The 13,803-nt window shown below is 47.0% G+C and overlaps 1 protein-coding gene across 4 annotated transcripts in view; it reads right to left on the bottom strand.

Moving 5' to 3' along the window:
• The window catches only part of ITGA6 (integrin subunit alpha 6), a 72,728-nt gene extending 59,149 nt beyond the window's left edge, over positions 1-13,579 (bottom strand). For 2 of the 4 annotated variants that reach the window (XM_045559861.1, XM_045559864.1), the window contains exon 1: positions 12,984-13,392. In XM_045559861.1, coding sequence (XP_045415817.1) covers positions 12,984-13,165 — 182 coding nt within the window. In that variant the 5' untranslated portion in view covers positions 13,166-13,392. Of the gene's footprint in view, positions 1-12,983; positions 13,393-13,536 lie in introns of those variants that run through there. The other 2 variants (XM_045559863.1, XM_045559862.1) reach the window with 2 other exon arrangements.
• Positions 13,580-13,803: the final 224 nt, after the last annotated feature.

The raw sequence follows: 13,803 nt of genomic DNA on the forward strand, positions 1-13,803 counted from the left end.
GGGCAGGGAGATAAGGTTAGTGGACAAGGAAAGTATTTGCAAGACAAGCTAAAGATGACCTTACTACACAGGACAGCTGTTAGCCCGGTCAGTTGTTCCCTGAACAAACAAGCATTTCCTTTCGAACTCTGACCCGTAAATGTGCCACTTGTCATATCAAACCCCAGCTTCGATCTCAACACAGTAGGCAACTAAAACCACTCTTGGGTTCATTTTAAAGCTACCAAGAGCTAGGAAGGAGTACTAGCAAGATATACAAGTGAGAAATAAACCAATATGGCAAGGCTTTTTATCTGCTGAGATTTTCTCTTTAACTCAACTAAAAACTTAAGACCTATGACTTGGTTTCTCAAAGGATGCTGATGAGAAGCCCTGGAGCCCTGCGGGTGCAGCCAGGTCCACAGCTGCTGAACTCCAGCAGCAGCCGCCCTCCGGCAGATCGGGAAAACACGTACCAAGCTATGAGACCTAATTTTAACTTCTACCATAAATTTGTTAAACTTTTACTTCCATTGCCACTCGTCTACTTTAGAATACAGTCTCAAATGATGTGATTTAGCACAATTCTATAGTGAGTTCAAGTTTGTTTAGCTTATCAATATTGCCTGGCCTCTATTACAATATGGAACATCATTGTTTCTGAGCACTTCAGAGGACGTTTAAATAGTACAAGGGTGTTCACAATGTTAACATACTTAACAGTACTGAACTATACACTTAAAATGATTAAAACAGTAAAATTTTGTTATAAAATTTTCTATTATTTTTTTTAAAAAGGTACCAGGACATAAAGGATCATTCTAAAGAAATGATCAGCCCAGTTCCTATTTTCTAGACGTCTTTAATGTATTTGGGGGAATTACATCAACTCCAAGAGCTCAACAAATACCTATCGAGCATGCATTTCTGTGTCTTAGATTTGAAGCAAAAATGGACAAGATATCAGCCTTGCTTTTAAGAAGCTCACAAACCAACAGGGCTCCTATCCATCAGGCAGACATTTATAGAGTGCCTCCCACATGCAGGAGATCTGGTGAGGCCAAGAGGGCAGACAGGTGCTGTCTCACGCACAAACAGCCATACATCAGCAGGGGCTGACCAATGTTGACCTCAGGAATTCAGAGACTCTGCTGAAAAATGTGCCCCCAATTAGCAGGGTAAAGGGTGGCTGTATATTTGCTGTCTCTATCCCAGGCCATTATGTGGGGGACACTTAAAAACCCAAGATACTGTTCTATTAAGGGCAAGATTATGTAGCACAGGTTTAACTCCAAGATGGGCTACTTCAGCAAAAGGGAGACATACATGGCACAGCATTTAGTGCACTGGGCATCAGGCAGCTGGGTCTCAGGGCCCACCTTGCCATAAGCTAGCTGTCACTTGACTTTTCTGGGTCTCAGTCTTTCTTCCATGCAGAAAATGAACTGGTTAGTGTTTCTCCACCATTTTCACGAAAGCACTGAATGGCAGAGGCAGGTGAACATGGACCAGGGCAAAGCAACCACCAAAAGCTTGCTATGTCTTTAAAGCCTTGTGTTTTATATTAAAAACCTATACATATTTCATTCTGCACTATAATAAATTGGATAAATTGCCTACGATCACAAAGACAACCCAGCCTGCAGGAGCAGGAAGTGCGGCCTCGGCTCTTCCGCTGCGTTCCCAGAGCTCACTTCCACTCCGAAGGACACGCGCTCACCAGTCACTGCCCTGCCATCCACCCAGCCTGCAGGATACACTGAGACGGAACCATCCCAGACACCACCAAGTTCTGGAGCTGTGGGTAACTCCCACGTGGGAAGAGTTCTCTCCACACCTAAAATGAGCCCTGTGAGAATTTAGCAAAATAAAAAGCCGTGGTTCCTCTGTGGCTGAAATATAGCATGAAGATCTGGAAATTGTCAAATGGTTTTGACAAGCTGCCATCTTCTCTTCTTCCAAGTCTGTATTTCCCCTTCCTTTCTTCATCATGACAATGTATAGTTCACATCTGCCTGTGGACTGACCCAACTCTGGGTGCAGACCCCTCCCCTAGAGCAACTAAACCTGTGGCCTGATTCCCAAAGGGTAATCTCTGCCATCCACCAGACTGTAAACATAAGAGCTACAAAAACTCCCCAGTGTGAGGGAATTACGTTCGTATTTTACTTTAAGGGACCCATAACAATAAAAGATGACATTTACTGGATATGTCAGGAATTCTGCTAAGTGCTTTATACTTACCACGTTTAATATTCGCAGCCCTATTAGGTAGGTGCTATTTTTGTTTGTTTGTTTTTGTAGAGAGGAGGTCTTGCTATGTTGCCCAGGCTAGATTCAAACTCCTGGGCTCAAGTGATCCTCCTGCCTCAGCCTCCTGAGTAGCTGAGACTACAGGCGCATGCCAGGGCTCCTGGCTTGACGTAGGTGTGATTAATAAGTCCATTTGATTGATGAGGACAAATAACTTGTACAAGAGCAAACCAATAAAACATAAAGGAGCTGGGATTCAAATCCCTATCTGCCTCTGGAATGAAGTTCTTACTCCTAATGAGGCAAACTTCTACACAAGTATTGAGTAATTTAAGGCTAAGGACCTATTAATATTCACTGGAGAAATCAGAAGCAATCAAAGAACGCGATACCTGTTCCACAAGGATGACTGTCCCCCTACCCACATCTCTGCCCCTTTATTTTGCCTTCCTTGCTCGTAACGATGTGGAGCAACCCATGCTCCTACAATGAGGCTCCTCCACTGCTGTGTCCCTCTCACCGGCTCACAGACATCACACCAACAATTCTCCTCTCTCTTGCACTGACTTTTCCTTTTCTACAGAATCATCAACAAACCACCTCACTTCAACTTTTTCCCATCTTAAAAAACAAAACAAAACCCTCTGCTCCCTTTCCACCCTCCAGCCCTACGGCCCCACTCCCCTCTACAGCAAAACTCCAAGAGTTCCTTATTCTTTGTCTCCAATCCCTCCTCTGTTCTCTCACAAACCCACTCAGTCAGGCATTGCTCTTGCTCCTCCCCCACAGTGCTCTCGCATGGTCACCAGGCCTGCCCATTACCCATCCAGGGATCCACTCTGAGTAAGTGTCATATGGCACCACTGATCCTTCACTCCCTCTCTGAAACACCTTCATCGTGCGGCTTCCAGGCAGCGTATCTCCCAGCTCTGCTCCTACCTCATTGGCTGTTCCTGTCAGTCTCTGGGCTGGTTTTCCCTCCTCTCCTTGAGCTCTGCATGTAGGAGCACCCGCAGGCCCAGCCCCTCGTGTCTGTCCTTGGTGCTCTCATTCAGTTCCTCATAAACACAACCTCTATGTACTGTAGGCTCCTCTACAATGACCGCGGATGGCTCTTCCACTTGTATCTCCAATGCAAACCTTCCCACCTGAACTTCAAACTTTAGTATTTTTTTATTGACTCTTATTCAACTGCCTACTCAACAGTTCCAGTTGGGTGTCTAAACACCTCAAACCTTCTAAGTCTAAAGCCAAACTCCTGCCCTCTCCCCAAAATCTACTGCTCTCACAATCCTCCCCAAATCATATCAACTTCATCCTTCCAGTTGTTCAGGCCAAAAGCCTTGGACACATTCTTTTCTACTCTGTCTTTTCTCTCACCCAATATCTAGTCCATTGGAAATCTTATTGTTGATTCTACTTTGGAAATATATACAAAACCTAAGTACTTCTTGCTATCTTCATTGCTACCACACTGGTCCAAACCACCATCTCTTATCTATTACAGGAGCTACCTAATTAGTATCACTACTTCTATCCTTGCCCCATAGCAATCCATTTAAAATCTAAGTCAAGCATGCCATACCCTTCTCAGAGCCTTCCAATGGTTTCCCATCTCATTCAGTCTTTCAGTGACCCACAAGGCCCTACACAATCTGCCTCCAAGGAAACCACATGCTTTTCCTGAATATGCTGTCTGCCTCAGGGCCTTTGCACTTGCTGTTCTCTCTGCCAGGAATGCTCTTCCCTTGCAGCCTTACCTTCTCAGTGAAGTATTCCCTGGCTGTCCCATTGCCAACCCTAACACCAACTCCTCACCCCATTCCCCACTCCCTATTCCCTTCCTCCACTTTATTTTCCTCTGTAGCATTTATTATCTAACATATCATTTGTTTACTGTTTGTCTTCCCCTCAGAACAAGCAAGGATTTTGTCTATTTTGTTTACTGCTGTACCTGCGGCACTAGAACAGTGCCAAACACACAGTAAATATGTTGAATGAACAGTGAGTATCTGCTGAATGAACAACTTTTATAGGAAAACTCAAAAAAGCTGGTTATGGTTTCTGTGGCAGGTCCAGAGTTTTTCCTTCTCTCTCATGTTCAAGTAACGATAAAGATCCCTATTTTTTTTTAGGTTGAAATAGAAGACAAATATAAATCAATATATATGCAGACACAAAAATAAATGAGCTTACAGAGACCAATTTTTTATCCTAAGATATTGGAAAAACCTTGTCAGCCAGCTTCTGGCTGCTGCTGCTAAGCTTGGGTGGTAAAAAGGGGGTGGGGAGATCACTGTCTCTAGAGCTTACCTCCTGGGACCGTCCTCTTAGAGAGGGTCCCAGGGATGCCTCTCCACACTCCTGCAGCCCTTACTCAGTTAACTCTGCGGCAGCCCTGGGCCTTTTCCAAATGTAACATAAGCCTTAGAAATTACTTTTCTTTCTAAACTGGCTTATCTGATGTGGTACCTGAAATGGCTTTACCATGTTCTGGGCATTAAAACTCTTTTTTGGCTGGCCCCTAAAGTCCTCCCCTAACCGTGGGACCATCTAATTCAGTAGGTATCTCCTTCAACCTTCCCCAGGGCCAATGTCCTTGAGCCTCTAGAAGGCCCAGAAATGCCCAGACCTATCTCTCTTTGCACTTTTGAGTTCACACAAGGCTTCCTCATCACCCAAATCTCCAAGCCAGCTCTCAACGTTTTCCACATATTGTCATAAGTTGGCACCTGGGTCTAGTGTCATTATCAGCCACCAGACCTCAGTGGCAAATAATATCATTTTCCTAATTATATCTCTGCATGTCCACCTGATCACATCTGAGCCTCTGAGCTTTTCCTTGTTTGAAAACTCAGGTTTGAGTGACAGCAAAGCTGGATTCTTGAAGCCCAATCGACAGGGTTCAGCATCTTATGTTCTCGGGTATTTCAAATGTCTTTTTCCTGCCCATGTCCAATCTCTCCAGAGCCCTGTAGAATTCCAAACATCTCCATTTCACTACTTTTGTTGTTTCAATACCTTTGTTCTGAAGGAACAAACAGAAGCCCCTGGCCAGTAGGAGGGCAGCCAGGCCACCACCTGACAAGATGCATGTGGCGAACAGGGCCTGGGAAGGATTTCTTACCACCCACACCAGGGGACAACCATTCAGCACCTTTGGCTGTAATTCACTGTGATAAGGATCCTCTGCTTAGCTTTACATCCTGTTGCTTTATCAGGACCACAGAAGACTGATCACTGGACCAATGGCTGCGTGTCCTAAAGAGGAGGGCTTCTGATTCTATAAGGACAAAGGGGTCATTTGGTCCAGGAGGCTTATGGTTCAGTGACATCCTACCCTCTGGGTCTGAAATGTTTATTATCATTTGCATGACGCGTGCACACAATTAAAACACTCTCAGTACAAATGAAAGTCCTTTTCAATATGAAGAAAGCACAGGGACACTGATACCACTGAACAAAGCAAACAGACCTTGGACAAACAGGCATTGCCCGCTGCTTCCTTATTCTTCATATCACTAACCAGTGTGCCTCCTTCAAATTATTTCAAAGTTTATTTTTATTTCCATACTCCTGGGCTTACAAAGCGTATTTCTCTAAAAGGCTTTTCTTATACTATATCTGAAATGGTTTTTCAAAAAAGCAAGCTTCAGATTATATGACATGCAAAATACACTAGCTCGTTGGCAAATAAACATGCAAGCAGATACCCACGGCTCCGCATCACTTGCTTTTACCCTCTGCACTTGCTTTTAGCGGTATTTCCTCCCATTCCCCCTAATTCAGAACAGTCTTCTTTACCATCTAATTGGTTTTAGAGACTTAGAAGTTTTCAAACAGTCTTTTGCCAATTTGGGATCAGATGGAGTGATCGTGGAGTCCAGCACGGGAATGATGTGGGAGGTGGGAGGATCTGCTGCCACAAACACGCCAACCTCGGAATCAGGATGCTGGTTTGGGATTTTCAGGATTATCTTGATTTGTTTATCTCAACAGAAAAGCCAGGCAGCAGTAGATTAGACAGTGGTCAGCCCACCATGTCATTAGGTTGACAGGGACCGATGCTGGTAAAGGGCCCACCTACCTGCCCCAGTTTGAGGCTAATTAACAATTAGCCTCTTAATTTAGTGCCAAGAGATCAGTTTGCAATTCTAAATGCCAGTTTAACAAGCACACTTGCTAAGAAGACACTACTTCCATACTTTGTCCACGTACCTTCCAATCTTAGGTAGTTTTGTTGCCAACGATCAGATCCGCTCAAGCTCCTCCCTAGCAAACATTAATGCCAAACAAAGGACTAAGAAAAATAAATGGTCATCAACCCTGCCCTGGGTGGAGTAAAAGCTACCCAGCCTTCTAGGGCTGGGGGTGAGAGGGTGCTTTCAAAGTCACAAGGTCTGACAAGGCCTGGAAACCAGACAGTTGGTCTTCTTATCCATAAGCCCGTCCTGTTGCTACACAGCTCACCCTCCAAGGGTATCCCAAGGACGGCCACTGCCTTCCTGGAACTGCGTCATGCCTGCACACCCACCTGCCTGCTCACCTCCTCTGAACAATGAAACTTTTCTGCCATGTATCTACTGCTCAGCAGCTACAAAGGGCTACAAGGCCTGGTGCTTCTGAGATGTACTTTCCAACATATGGTAACTGGAGAATGAAATGGAATGGAAGAAAGGGAGAACACACACTTAAACGTTATCAAAAGCCAGCCCAAAAGGAGAACGCACACGTACTGCACAGGCTGGGAAGCACAGAAGATGTGGGTGAAAGACCAAATCTGCCCAACATGCCACGGCCACTTCATCTCTCTCACAGCCTCAGTTTCCACATTTATTTAACACACACAGAATGCTTACTCTGGGCCAGGACTATTCTAACATATGATTATCCTGGCTTTACAGCTGAGGAAAGGGAGGCTCAGAGAGGTTAGGAATCCTGTGCAACATCAGAGCTAGTAAATGGCAGAAAAGGACTTGGTCCCAGCTGGCTCTAGGCTGTTCTTATCCACAAGGTTATATGCTGCCTTCTGTGTAGAGAAGGAAAGCTCGTCTGGCTCAAACCTAGAAGACTTTAAGAACAGCTTCTTGGATCACACTTATGGAAATTGACGCAATGGATCTGGGCTGAGCTGAGAATCATACTTTCATAAAAGATTCCTGAGTAGATACCCTGAAGACCAGCCAGGTTTCAGAAGCTCTAAGGTTCCTTCCAGATACGAAGTTATTTGATTCTAGTGTTGTACTCAAACCCAGAAGGCAGGCACTGGGGGCTGGCACTGTGTCTGGCAGCCACTGCTACAATACTTAATTTTTACCATCCTCCCAGGAGCGGGAGTATTACTTGGACCCACCCACCCCCAGAGCCTGTTTTATGGCTCTCAGGCTGTCCATAGGACAGGGTGAGCAGCCTTCCCACCATTCCACCAAGAGTTAAATATATCCAAGACTCCCTTTCTATCCCAGAAGAACTAAACCTTCTGCTATCACACAAGTGCCCCCACATGTGTACCCCCATGTGACTCCCACGCCCTTGTCAAGTTGTTTTGAGGATCTCTATTCCACGGCCATCCTTTTCTATCTGGTCTCATTTTAACAAACAACCACCTCAGCAAGTCCAGTGTACCTGCTGCGGTGCAGGTCAGCCTGCATTTCTGGGGTTAAGTTCTAAAGTCTGCCTTCAGGGCAAAAGTCAAGTGTCATTTAAAACCACTCATAAAAATCCCTTAGCTGAGACCTGGGTCCTTAACCCAAAAACCAAGAACTTGTGTGTCTCTTTACCTTAAGGCTGTAGCTTCCCTTTCCATGGGGGCAGCAGACACCAACGCCTGAGCAAAGAAGGGCAAAGGGTTAAATAAAGAGATTTCTCCCTCTGTCTACCCTCCGCAGAAAGAATTGATTTCACAAGTTAAATTGAGTGTATGACATGACTCCATTGTACTTGCAAGGCATATGCTAGGTGCTATCAGGCAAAGAAACGAGCATAAGACCCCTGCCCCCACATAACCTGTAATCCAGTTGGGAGAGATTAGATCACCCTCTGAAGATGGTGCATAACAGTTAAACACAAACTATCAGAATGGTTAGACACATGTGCTACAGATAAAGGAAGAAGAGATTGATGTAGTATTGGGTGGGGAAATTTAAACTGGTTTTTGAGATATGATTGTATTCTTTAAGATGGGTGATTCAGCACTAATCAGTGTTGCAGGGACAACTGGCCCTGTCATCTAAGTATACGATAGTATTTTCTGTTGTGTCTTCACTGTCCCTCTTGAAAGTGCCAAATAATTCACTGTCCACACTAATATGTTGAGCCCAGTTCCTTAAGGAACCATGTGTCATAGTTCCAGTACTATTTGGTTATAAATACTTAAGTCTTAATATGTTATGCTAAGTCTATACAACTAAGAACACAGAATAATTGCTTCATTATAGTAGAGAGGAGGATTTGGAGGATTTTTTTTTTTTTTTTAGACAGGGTCTTGCTCTGTTGCCCAGGCTGGAGTGGGCATGATCATACCTCACTATAACCTCCAATTCTTGGGCTCAGGTGATCCTTCTGCCTCAGTCTCCCAAGTAGCTAGGATAACAGGTATATGGCACCATGCCTGGCTAATTTTTTTGCTTTTTTGTAGAGATGGGATCTTGCTATGTTGCCCAGGCTGTTTTTAAACTCCTGGCCTCAATCCCAAAGTGACAGGATTACACAGGTATGAGCCACCTTGCCTGACCAAAACTTATTTTATGAACATTTGACCTGGCTTTCCCGACAAATTATTTATACATATGAATATTTTGACCCTTTTTCCCCAACCCTGTCATTACTTGGGTGGTTTCACACCAGACTGTGTTAAAATTAAACTTGTGTATTTCTGCTGTATTGCAGAATTCTAAGACTTCTAAGTATCACTGCACATTTTGGCTTTTCTCTACTCCCAGGACACAAGGTGACCCAGCAATCCCTGGAAGATGGCCCTGGGCCACATGGCACTCTGAGTGAATGAATGCAAGGAAGCAAGTGCTTAGGTACACATCCTGGATACAGCTCTGATCCCTGGCAAGCTACGGTTACAGTTCATTGGGCTTTTTCAGAAGTAGGGGTGGGGAGGTGGCAGGCAAAGAAGGACCCAAAACTTGATCCAAGGCCAGTTGAAGTAAGGGACAATAGGAAGAGAATCCAGGCACCAATATTTAAGTAGATAGCCCTAACTCATCCATATGGCACACAATCCAATTGATCAACACTGTATAGCATGAATACATTTCCAAAAATTCAAATGCCTGCCAATTTCTCCAAATCTGAAGGGCATTTCTGACTTTTCCGTTTAGAGAAAGCGTGAGCATGAGTCAGAAATACCAAGTTCAAATCCAGATTCTGTTAAGACTCTGCTTATGCAGTTGTGAGACTTTGGACAAGAGGGGTCACAGCTTTCAGCTTCAGTTTCTTCATCTGTAAAGGGAGATAGCTGGACTAGATCACTAGCTCAGAAAATATGGTTTTAAAAGCTGGAACATCACAAATCTGAGAAAAGTCAAGAACGTCATAGAACAGAAGTGACAGTGGGTCTGGAGTGCTACTGAAAGATAGCGGTGATCAGAGGGCCCCCACAAGACAAGAAAATGGGGGTTGGGAGAAAACCAGAATTGCTCTATGAGAGTATCTCTTAGACATCTGCCCCTCCTCCTGGGTTCTGCCCTGTGGCCATACATAGACCCATCTCTTCCCAGAAGAGCTAAGAGTGATGATTCATAGGATGGATATACCCACAGTCCTCATCACATACCTACCACCTCCGGGGATGACTCAACCTTAACTACCTGAGAGAAATTAAAGACTCCAAGGCACTCAGAACCTGACCTCAGTCACTCAACCAACCATCTAATAATCTTTTGGAATCTGAAATTTTTTTAACATGCAGCCTAAAAACCTAGATGAAGTTTTATAGTATCTAGTTCAGTTTTATAGTCTCCAAAGCTTTAAGGAACACTCAACATGTTTTGAGGCTCTCAGATACAATATTATTCTGTTATAAAATCTTAACTAGAGTTTGAGATGTTATTAAATATTTAAATGACACTGTAGAAAACTTAAGCCACAAAGATCTATGATGGGTTTTCTATAATAGTGCATTTGTCTGATATTTCCACATATCTTTAATATTCTGTCAATACTTCTCCTGCCTCAAAGTCCTGTGTTCAGTAAATTTACTTTTGTTGTAAGACTGATTAAAATTAAGTTGCTTTGAACATGGGTTTCATAAATGTGACTGAGAGTTTAAAATATCAATTATCCAAACAACAATAACCTTTGGCTTTACTCTTAGGCAGTCTTAGAATCACAGAATGTTTAAAACACCTTGTACAGTACCTGACACACAGGACGAACACAATTGCTGCTTTTAAATTTATCATTAACAGCTACCATTTAGTCAGCAAGTACCCATGTCAGGCAGGCATTAAGCACTTTACATGTTACCTCTTAATCCTCACAACAACCCTATTAAGCAGTAATATCTCCATTTTACAGAGAAACTAAGGCTGAAAGTAAATTAACAGCTGCTAAAAGGCTGAAAGGGAATCTGAGCTCAGGTCTCTCTCCGGCCAGTTCCCTGAAATATTCCCACTGAGCTTTTCCATAGAGTTTAGGAATAGGACCAGAAATTGTCATCTTAATCTTACTGGCTCTATCATTTACACCCACCTTCTTTACCGTCAAAGGTGACAACTGATGTGATATGGCCTGAGTGTGCTGGTTCTCCTGGGAGGACCAGTGCTATTCCTGAAGCTCAGAAGGGTGGGGAGCAGCATGAGATATAAACCACAGCCCCCGGCCCCGAGTGTAGTCACTGCCTTTGGGCTCTAGGGAAAGATACAGCCCCCTTTAGGTGGGCCTCTCCCCATCCTGGTGTCTAATCAGCTGCTCCCTTCTGTCAGTCCCTAAGAAGAGCATTTCCAGAAGCATTAGACCCCAATCACAGGCTTATCCTTACCCTAGGGAGGACTTGCAGCAGCTCTAATACCAGAGAAGTCCGGCAGCAATAACAAGTTTTAGCAAACACACTGCTAACCTTCCCAAGAGAAATCCCTGGCTACAGTCACATTTTGCAAATCTCCATCACAGGTATATTTCTTGCCCCAGTACTCTTTCTTCACAATGTTTGATTGAACAAGTATTTCAAAGAAGCCACCAGTTTCAGTGGGCCTCTGATGCAGACAGAGAACGACAAGGGAATGAATTCCCTCTGCTAGCCCCCAATCAATTCTGCACCAACAAGTTCAGATTCTCCACGTGGGTAGACACACATCCACACACTAAGGATTCAGAGACACTAAACGTCATCCACCGAGTTAACAGAAACCACCTTTCATTTCAGATTTACAGCTCAACGGCCATTATTTCTGAGAAAGCAGAATATAAGCAGCTGGCCAGGCCTACAGCCCCGGACCACCTGCCTGGAGCCTGCACAGCCCCAGCTCATTTCTGTGCTTCACCTAGCAGGTGTTGTCAGAACAATCTGACTTTAAGATTCAGTGGCCCACAACGTTCACGAATTCCAAAGTTGTTAACTGCTGAAATCAAGAGGTTCCCTCCAGCTCTGAAATCCCATTAGACTCTCCTAAACACAGTCTTCTCTTCACTGCCGCTGCACTTTGCTTTCTCCGGTCCATTGGTCCTGGAAGGACCTTGGTTCAAGTAAAGGCCTGGGTGGGGAGGGGAGACCTTTTGTTGTCAGAGTATGTTTCGGTAGCACGGATCAAGAATGCAGCCCCACTGCGATTAAGGCCACTAAGCTCCAAAATACCCTCTCCAGCCTAAATAGTTCGATCATGTGGGAACCAAACACTGCTTAAAAAAAAAAAAAAAAGGATCGGCTAAGAGTGCTGGTCACCACTTTCTCCTGGGAGGTGCGCTATGGTGGGGGGTTGTCACAACCAAACCTTGTTTTCAAAGTCCTGGCTCAGATCGGACATTTTGCTTTAACCCCTAGGCTCGGCCCGCCCAACGCTGGGGCCCAGAGGGTCTCGGGTGCAGCCCAGCACTTTGGGGAGGTGGGTGGGTGGCCCGACACACCACTCAGAAAGAGTTGTTTATTCAGCTGATCTAGTCCTGCGAACAGGTGCTTGGTTAATTTCATTTAAAAAAAAAAGCGTGTGGAAGTATCTCCTGCAGGAGCGTCCGCATTGCCGTGAAAGTCACGCAGGACACATGAAAAGTGGCTTTCCAACTTCTGTGCGGCGCGCGAGTCTGCGGGCGGGGGCGGGGAAGGCCGAGGTGTTCCGTGAGTCTGGGAAAGGCCTGGATCATCCTGGAACAACGTTCCCAGCAACTATACAGCGGCGATGCGGTGACCCTAGACCCTACCCCCGCCCCAAACACACACGTGAAGCTCAGCAAAGCGTGCCACCTGCCGGGGTCCTAGCAAACATGCCCGGAGGGAAAACCCGGAGGAAAGCACTTGGTTTAAAAAAAAAAAAAGGTAAAATCTCCCGGGGCCCTGGCCGGCGCTCGGGTTCCCCTTCCCGAGCTGAATGGGGGAAGGCGCCGCGCAGGGCGGTGGGCGCGCCCCGCCCGGCCCAGGCCGCGCCCCGCTGCCCGGCTCTTCCCTGGGGCCGGCGGAGCCCGGGGCCGGGCAGGGTAGGGCGGCCGGCTGACTCCGGCGCGCCCGGCGGGCGGGAACAGGGCGCGCCCTCCCCTCTCCGCGCGCGGGCCGGCGCCCCGGTGGGGGTGGGAAGAGGCAGGGAACTCACAGCCGCTTGTCTTCGGGATGCAGCTGCCAGTGCATGGCCAGCGAGAAGCCGAAGAGACTCCCGGGGTCCCCAGATTTCCGGATCACATTGTCCTCGTGGGTGTCCAAGTTGAAGGCTGCGCCGAGCCGGGGCAGGAGCCCCGCCGACAGGTAGAGCAGGCACAGCTGCCCCGCAGCCGCCATGGGCGGGCGCACCGGGAGGGGAGCGGGGACTGCGGCGGCCGCCCTGCGCTGCGGGCTGGGTCCGGGGCTGCCGCGCTGCTGCTGCCGCGGCCACCTTCTCCTCCTCTCGCCACTGCGCCCGGCCCCACCCCCGGGACGGGTCGCGCTCTCCGTCCGGCCGCTCCCCCTCGCGGGCAGCTCCCGACCGCTGAATGAGCCCGTTGTTCTCTGGAGACTCGCAGGCGTTTTATCAAGTGACGAGGACGCCGGCCCCGCCCCGCCCCTCCCCGCTGGCCCCTCCTCGCGCGCCCGAGCCCGGCCCGCCGCCGGCACCTTCCCGGCCGGCCCGACCGCGGCGCCGCCGGCCCTTCGCCTCTCCCGGCGCCGCTTACCTGCCGGGAAGCAGTGGCGGGGACACCAGGAGGCGAGCTCCGGGCACAGCAGCCCCACTCCGCCGCCCCCTCCGGAAAGAAGCGCTTGAATTGTGGTTGCGGTGCAGCGCAGAGCGAGAAAGGCGTTCACTACCTGTTAGTAAAGAAAGTGCCAGTGATGCGCCGGCCTCATTGCCTGGAGCAGCCTGTTCTTGCAGACGTGGGCCCACGTGCAAATACATACTTCATTCATTCATTCTACAGGTGTTTATGAGGTGCCCCGTACTT

The sequence above is a fragment of the Lemur catta genome, chromosome 8 (assembly GCF_020740605.2).
Source record: "Lemur catta isolate mLemCat1 chromosome 8, mLemCat1.pri, whole genome shotgun sequence".
NCBI lineage: Eukaryota > Metazoa > Chordata > Mammalia > Primates > Lemuridae > Lemur > Lemur catta.